This window comes from Triticum urartu, chromosome 3A, assembly GCF_056163025.1.
Source record: "Triticum urartu cultivar PI428250 chromosome 3A, HENAU_Tu73, whole genome shotgun sequence".
In the NCBI taxonomy this organism is placed as follows: Eukaryota; Viridiplantae; Streptophyta; class Magnoliopsida; order Poales; family Poaceae; genus Triticum; species Triticum urartu.
In genome coordinates, this window is record NC_141875.1 from 645,712,497 (window position 1) to 645,720,352 (window position 7,856).

General features: G+C 46.6%; 1 protein-coding gene across 2 annotated transcripts; it reads right to left on the minus strand.

The window, feature by feature from the left end:
• Window positions 1-255: 255 nt before the first annotated feature.
• LOC125545733 (protein XRI1) lies at window positions 256-3,987 on the minus strand. Of its 2 annotated transcripts, XM_048709762.2 has the most exons (9): window positions 3,512-3,963; window positions 2,532-2,587; window positions 2,325-2,447; window positions 1,665-1,753; window positions 1,481-1,541; window positions 1,298-1,400; window positions 1,153-1,190; window positions 981-1,070; window positions 256-844 (listed from the first exon to the last, which is right to left on the minus strand). In XM_048709762.2, the coding sequence occupies exons 1-9, from the start codon at window positions 3,544-3,546 to the stop codon at window positions 564-566; spliced, it is 876 nt and encodes a 291-aa protein (XP_048565719.1). In that variant the 5' UTR covers window positions 3,547-3,963; the 3' UTR covers window positions 256-563. The 2 variants fall into 2 exon arrangements, with proteins under 2 accessions (XP_048565719.1, XP_048565718.1); XM_048709761.2 differs by having other exon boundaries at window positions 2,325-2,587; window positions 3,512-3,987.
• Between the last annotated feature and the right edge of the window lie 3,869 nt (window positions 3,988-7,856).

Genomic DNA, 7,856 nt, shown 5'->3' on the forward strand with positions numbered 1-7,856 from the left:
AGAAGATCTCGGTACCAATTACTGCAAATCCTGACAGTTACTGCATCTTAGTACGGGAGGGAAAGTAGGGACGCCGCACTACCCATCTCATCATCCGGCTGTCTGCCTGTCTGTCTGATCATTGGATCGGATCATGGACACCATCATCACTGCCTAGGGCCCGTTATGGTGGTGGTACAAGCAAGATTCAGGGTTTCAGGTATGGGAAGCAACAGAGATGGGTACAACATCTGCAAATGAGGCTGGGGTACAATATATAGGTGCTGCAAATTATATAATTTAATCTCACCAAACTACGTAATACACATATGTCCATATTAACCTGATTATCACATCAACTTTTTCCACCTTTGGACCAAAAAGAGAAACACGCTAGCCAAACCCACTGCCTACGCACACTTCTAGGCCTGCTCTACCAGTCAACCAACCTAACAAAGCCAGCACAGGTCAAATGTTGCAGCAGCAAAGAACAACCCAACCCAACCCAGCCCAACCATACACACTTCTTTGGCCACAAAAATCATCTAGACAGCTACAGCGCGGTGGTTATGTGAAGAACTTCGTCAGCCTCTCGTTCTTGTGATGGTGATGCTGCCCTTGCCCCCCTCGGTGTGGATCTTCGTCTTGTGGACCACGGGCTTCCCGGAGATGGCCGACGCCTCCTGGTACGGAGCGGACGCCTCGTCGATCTTGTGCTTGATCCTGTACGAGGGAGGAGCGAGGATCTTCTGGTTGATGTCCCTCAGGGTGGTGGCGCCGTGGAAGCCGCACGGCTTGATGAGCTCGAATGGGTAGGCCACCGATGCCACTTTCAGCTTCTTTGCTCTGATGACGTTTCTTCCAGCTGCAAGTCAGTCAGAAGAACCATGTATGAGCGACTTGCACAGATTATGCAGCGCTATGCAATCAGAGTAACTGTGTAAAAAATAGTTGAACTAATGGGTGCTCTGATCAAACAGCAATGGGGTCAGTAAGCAAACCTTTCAGAGGTGTAGGTTTAGCTTGCGGAGGTTTCTTCTCAACTTTCATGATAGGCTGCTCCTCGAGCTCGACCAACGAATTCTGAAGAACTGAAACAAAGAGTTCTAGCATCAGTAGCTTTACAATTGCGATAATAAGTGATGATTTGTATACTGGGACCATTTTACTAACCAGAGGTATTTACTTCCGCAGCAGCACTAGGACTTTTCCTGTCGAGAAGGATCAGAAACCATGAGAAACATAAATACGTAACAGATGGCAGTTAACAGAAATACTGTTAAGCCAAGCACAAGGTGGACCTCAGTAAACAACATACACTTCTTCCAGGGGCGAACGATTCTCACTATCTTGTGAGCAATCAACCAGCCATTGTTCAGGTAGTTCCTCTGTCCCAACACACTCTAACAAATGCTCGTCACCTGCAATCAGCTCTAGGATTAGGATAAATGGAGGAGAATCAACTCAGTGTAACACTTTGCAGAGATGATGGAAGACCTACTAGAGAAATCCAAATCCACTTGCAGATTTTCCAAGAGCCCATCTGTCAGAGAACAGTCGATCTACATACAAACCAGTACATATTGATGGAGTTAAACCACCATTGTAATGAATGTAAAATTCAACTGGACACAGATTGTCGAAATCAAAAAGTATTAGTCCATAGGTAACTTCGTTGCACGTACCTCAGAATTGTCTGGACAGAACTGCAGCATACGCCTTCGTTTAGCTTGTAAGGTTTCCTTTCCTTCATCAAATTCCTTGATAATAATATCTGCATTGTACTCACACAAGGTCACAAAACCTGAAGTGCATTCTCAGCATACAATTAAAATGTGTTATAAGATAGGATTGCCAATTTCCTTTCATCTCTTATTTGCTTTGGCGAGAGGGGTCAGGAATTACATGTAAAATCCACTGTTCTGGCTTCTGATTAAAGGTCAAATCATAGTTCAGTTGCATTATAGACAGTTCTAAGTGGTGGTTCAAATTAAACCTATTTGAGTGCAACTGCGCAAAACAACTTTTCACAAATGCTAACAACCAGATGACTATGTTGTATCTACTGCCCTGCTTGCATACAAAAATGCAACCAAAGACATGTTTCCAGATACTTCATCATGAAATACATGGCACTTATATAATTAATGAACATTTCAAACAAAACAGCGGCTCAATTCACATACAGGTAGTAAAACATACTAGTGACTTCACACTAGATGCTTAGACATCCTTCACTGATAGTACAGTATGTTCATGGCCAGAGGTAACCACGATATGTTAGTACAGTATGTTAGTGGTCAGAGGTAACAATGGTATGTAAATGACAGAGCATATTTTTTTACCTCCTATATCACAGAAGGGCAAATCTATGTCTGTACATTCTTTAATTGGGGTTTGCTCATCGAACAGGCTCCAAGAATCAACCTCATTGTGGTTTGCTTCAGCCCACAGGGAGGTAGATGGAACTGCGAAATCAGAAGAAGAATTCTCATCAGTTAACCGGATGCAGTTTTCGGACAGAAGGAATGATACGAAAGCATGCTGCAAACCTGGTAGCAGATCCTTCTGCAAATCAAACTCTTGACTCTGCCAGTCCCACATCTCACTGCACAAAGTTCAACATCGAAGAGCATTGTTAGAGATGAGCATTCAGATTTCAACAATTGCTGAAAATTTTACAGAAAGAATGAGCAAAATGCAGAGTATACATCTTTGAACAGGCTTATCACAGAACATGAGCTGTAACCTGAACATGTAAAAACCCCAAGTTTATCTGAAAAGAGGGTGAAAAATTCAACTCATGTGCTAGCACATTTCAATGTTTCCCTTTTGCTGCGGCACTCCTGAATGTTCAGGACCCCGAGAGTGCGGTATCAAGTGCAAACTATTTGCAGAAAAAAAATCTAACAGCGCAATGGTAACTCGCAGTAAGAAAAAAAAGGAAACCTTTGAGGATTAGGAAACTTGAAGCATTCACATGAAAGAAACAGCCTGGCATGGGCCAAAACCCAAAGAAACAGAGGCAGGAGAAATGGAAGGAGGCCATGAACAGCAGCTAGCTAGGGTTTAACAGCAAAAGACAAGACCAAGACCAACACACACACGGCCATCCCTAACCGCAACCAACCACAGTACGGCACAAAAGAGGAAATTAAAAGCCTCCGTCAAAAGAAGGCATGATCCTTTATTTCCCTCCCGGAATTGGAAGTCTTTTCCCCAAACATCACGCGAGGACGAAAAGATCAAGAAGATGATGAGGACGGAAAAGGGCGGGCGGTACTAGCAGGCAGGTAGCCAGCGCCAGCGCCGCGCCCAACCAACCGAGAAGCAACCGCCGTACCGAGAAAGCGAAATTAGGGCGGCTCAATCAGCCGACGACGAGGACGGGATTAAGGCCCGAAGAAGAAACAAATCGCGCGACTCAACCAAAAAAAAAAGAAAACACCACGCTTTTTCTCCGACCGCGCCGTCGCGCCGTACGGTGGTTGGCGAGGATCAAGAAGCCGGGCGGAGGAGGAAGGAGGCGCACCTCTGATCGCCAATGCCGCCGTCGAAGTCCATCATCCCCCGCGGCGGGGCGGATCCGAGCCCGGCCGGCGGACGGCGAAAGGGAAAGGCGGGGGAGGGAAGGAAAGGGGCCGGAGGGAGGGGTGCGGGGTGGGGAGCGGGTGGAGAGGAGGAAGGGACTGGAGACTGGAGAGTGGGCGCAGTGGTGGTGGTGGTGGTGGTGGGAACAGTTTATCCCTCTCTCCTCTCAGTCACCGCTCCCTCGTGCTTCTCTCGACGCCCAAAGGGAAGGAAGGGGCCCCGTCCGTCCGTCCCCGAGAAAACAAAGCTTGCGCCTTTATTGCTGCTGCCCCTCCTCCTCCTCTCGCCCTCCAACGTGACCGCTCAAGCGGGCGCGGGGGCCGAGGCCTGAGAAGACGATGATTATCCTATGACTAATTGGGCAGCTTGGGCGACCCCGAGTACTGATTAATTGATTATTAATCAGTCAGGGCAGTTGCGGGTTGGGCTGCCCGGAGGGAGGCTTGTGGCGGAAGGAAGGGGGGAGAGAAACCGTGCGGCGCACATTGTACTCCGCGGTCGTACCACGGCGGAACCGGTGGCGTGTGTGCGCCGTGCCACGGCCGACGGCGGTGCCCGGGTGCACCGGCAATTTCCTTTTTTTTCCAATAAATTCTTCCATTACTCAGAGTTTAAATGTTACAGTTTCGTTCCAAAAGTTCCATGACCTTTTTTTTTCGTTTCCAAAAGTTTCATGACCTTGTCCGGTCCAGAGCCTAGCCAAACCATAGCCCGGCGGTGCACCCTACCGAAATTAGAAAAGGCTTAATGCCTCCTTGTTATGTGCACGTTTCAAGTTTCGTTTTAACCTTTGCTTTCTTGTGGACCGTACAAAAAGTGTATAAGCTCAAACTTTTCGTCACGGACTAAAAATGATTTTAGCTCCTCACACTAAGGATGGAAAAACAATTTAGGAATGGTTCCCCCTCTATTGGGCGACATGGCGATCGCGTCGGTCGCCTCGTGCGCGAACCATGTGCCTCTGTGTATCCCCACTAGTGCTTCTGTTCCGTGAACGTTCTTTTCCTTCCCCACGAAGCTTCCTCGGTGGCTAGTGCTCCCCTTGGCCAGACGATGTTGTGCTAGCATCGGTTACTTTTTCGGTGAAGCTTCCTCGGCGCCTAGCGCTCCCCTAGGGCACACAATGTTGTGGTGGCATCAGTTACTTTCTCGACGAAGCTTCCTCGATGCCTAGCGCTCCCCTCGGACAGACGGTGTTGTGCTGGCATCGGTTACTTTCTCGATGAAGCCTCCTTGATGCCTAACGCTCCCTTCGGCCACACGATGTTGTGCTGGCGTCCGTTACCTTCCCTGACGAAGCTTCGTCGATGCCTAGCGCTCCCCTCGGACAGACGGTGTTGTGCTGGCATCGGTTACTTTCTCGATGAAGCCTCCTTGATGCCTAACGCTCCCTTCGGCCACATGATGTTGTGCTGGCGTCCGTTACCTTCCCTGACGAAGCTTCGTCGATGCCTAGCGCTCCCCTCGGACAGACTGTGTTGTGCTGTCATCGGTTACTTTCTCGATGAAGCCTCCTTGATGCCTAACGCTCCCTTCGGCCACACGATGTTGTGCTGGCGTCCGTTACCTTCCTTGACGAAGCTTCCTCGGCGCCTAGCGCTTCCTTCGGCCAGACGATGTTGTGCTGGCGTCAGTTACCTTCCCGACGAAGCTTCCTCGGCATCCCCTTGACTAGACGATGTTGTGCTGGCATCGGTTACCTACCTGATGAAGCTTCCTTGGCGCCTAACGCTCCCCTCGGCCAGATGATGTTGTGTTGGCATTCGTTACCTTCCCGATGAAGCTTCCTTGGCGCCTAGCGCTTCTCTTGACCACACGATGTTGTGTTGGCGTCGGTTACTTTCCCAACGAAGCTTCCTTGGCGTCTAGTTGGTTTACTTGGTGGAAGATTATTATGTTCGGATTGTTAATCACATTTATACCCACTAATCATGTTCAATAAGATGAGTTGTGAGTAGTTCTATTTGTTCTTGAGGACATGGGAGAAGTTTCGTTATTAGTAATCATGTGAAGTTGATCACCTTTCAATGTTTTGATATCATGTTGTGTTGTTTTTCCTCTAGTGGTGTTATCTGAGCGTCGACTACATTACACTTTACCATCTTTGGGCCTAGGGTAAGGCATCGCAAAATTACTTTGTAGATGATGGGTTGCGGGAGTGATAGAAGCATAAACCCCAGTTTATGAATTGTTTCGTGAGGGCTGTTTTGGATCCACACATTTAATGTTATGTTTAGAGTTATCTTAGTTACTTCTTTTGTTTTACGGATGCTTGCATGGAGAGTATAATCATAAGTAGTTGTTTGTTCAAGGAAGAACAGTACATTAGCTCTGGTCCACCCACATAACACTTATCAAGCAAATGAACGTGAAGTCGATGAATTGTGGTCAAAGTAACTTGACATTATTCAAGTGTGTCCTTAAGAGCGTTTTAATCACAATTAAGGTTTGGGCCACTTGTTGCACCTTGCTACTTTTGTTACTTGTTACCATTTATCTTGCTATCAAAACTATCTTATAGCATTTGCAGAGAATACCTTGCTGAAAATTACCTATCAATTCCTTCTGCTCCTCGTTGGGTTCGGCTCTCTTACTTATCGAAAGGACTACTGTTAATCTCCTGTACTAGTGGGTCATCAGTGATCAAGTTTTCCTCAAGCTTCAACCTTATGCCCAGTCCAGTGTTTCTCATTGAGAAAACAATAAGCTTAATTTTAAGTACTATGTGCCTTATCAAATCATTTCAAAGTAGGAATTGTTGCTTATCGACTTGCTCTTCCTAGTGATAGTCGCATTCATCCAATCTTTCACGTTTCTCAACTCGAGAAGGTTGTTGCTCCTATGGATCAGGTGCAATCTTCCTTTCCATCTTCAATTGCTTATCTTAAGTTCCTGTTGCATGTGTTGCAACATCACATTCGTCAGTTGGGAAATCGCACTATTCCTCAAGTGCTGCTGGAGTGAAGCCAAGGTGAGCCAGAAGCTACTACTTGGGAAGATCATGACTCGCTGAAGCAACGATTTCCGCGTGCACCGGCTTGAGGACAATCCATTTCTCAAGATGGGGGGCGGGGGTCAGCGACCCAGATCCTTTGCTCCCTATGGACAAGGCGGGAACATAAGAATAGGAGGTGACTCAAGACATGGATCAGGAGACTTCAAGGCCGCCCCGAGCCAAATGTTTACCGGCGCGGTTAATGAAGGAAATATGCCCTGGAGGCAATAATAAAGTTGTTACTTTAAATTTACTTATTCATGGTAAAGGTTTATTATTCATGCTAGAATTGTATTGATCGGAAACTTAAATACATGTGTGAGCACATGAACAAACACCGTGTCCCTAGTAAGCCTCTACTAGACTAGCTCGTTGATCAAAGATGGTTAAGGTTCCTAACCATGGACATGTGTTGTCATTTGATAACGGGATCACATCATTAGAAGAATGATATGATGGACAAGACCCATCCGTTAACTTAGCATAATGATCGTTCAGTTTTATTGCTATTGTTTTTCTTCATGTCAAATACATATTCCCTTGACTATGAGATTATGCAACTCCCGGATACCGAAGGAATACTTTGTGTTCTATGAAACGTCACAATGTAACTGGGTGATCATAAAGATGCTCTACAGGTATCTCCGAAGGTGTTTGTTGAGTTGGCATAGATCAAGATTAGGATTTGTCACTCCGAGTATCGGAGAGGTATCTCTGGGCCCTCTCGGTAATACACATCATAAGCTTGCAAGCAAATGACTAAGGAGTTAGTCACGAGGTGATGTATTATGGAATGAGTAAAGAGACTTGCCAGTAATGAGAGTGAAGTAGGTATGAAGATACCGACGATCGAATCTCGGGTAAGTAACATACCGATGGACAAAGGAAATTACGTATGTTGTCATAACGGTTCGACCGATAAAGATCTTCGTAGAATATGTAGGAAACAATATGGGCATCCAGGCTCTGCTATTGGTTATTGACCGGAGAGTTGTCTCGGTCATGTCTACATAGTTCTCGAACCCGTAGAGTCCGCTCGCTTAATGTTCGTTGACGATATAGTGTTATATGTTTTGGTGACCAAATGTTGTTCGAAGTCCCGGATGAGATCACGAACATGACGAGGAGTCTCGAAATGGTCGGAACGTAAAGATTGATACATAGGACGATGGTATTTGAACACCGAAAATGTTTCGGGTCATACCGGGAAGGAATCGAGTCATCGGAAGGGGTTCCGGGCACCCCTCGGCAAGTTATGGGCCTTATGGGCCAAAGAAGGGGACATACCAGC

Coding starts and splice junctions, on each gene's coding strand:
- LOC125545733 (XM_048709761.2), bottom strand. CDS start 3,546: ATGATGGACTTCGACGGCGGCATTGGCGATCAGAG. Junction 1,401..1,480: donor AGTGGATTTGGATTTCTCTA/GTAGGTCTTCCA, acceptor AGCTGATTGCAG/GTGACGAGCATTTGTTAGAG. Junction 845..980: donor TAAACCTACACCTCTGAAAG/GTTTGCTTACTG, acceptor ACTGACTTGCAG/CTGGAAGAAACGTCATCAGA.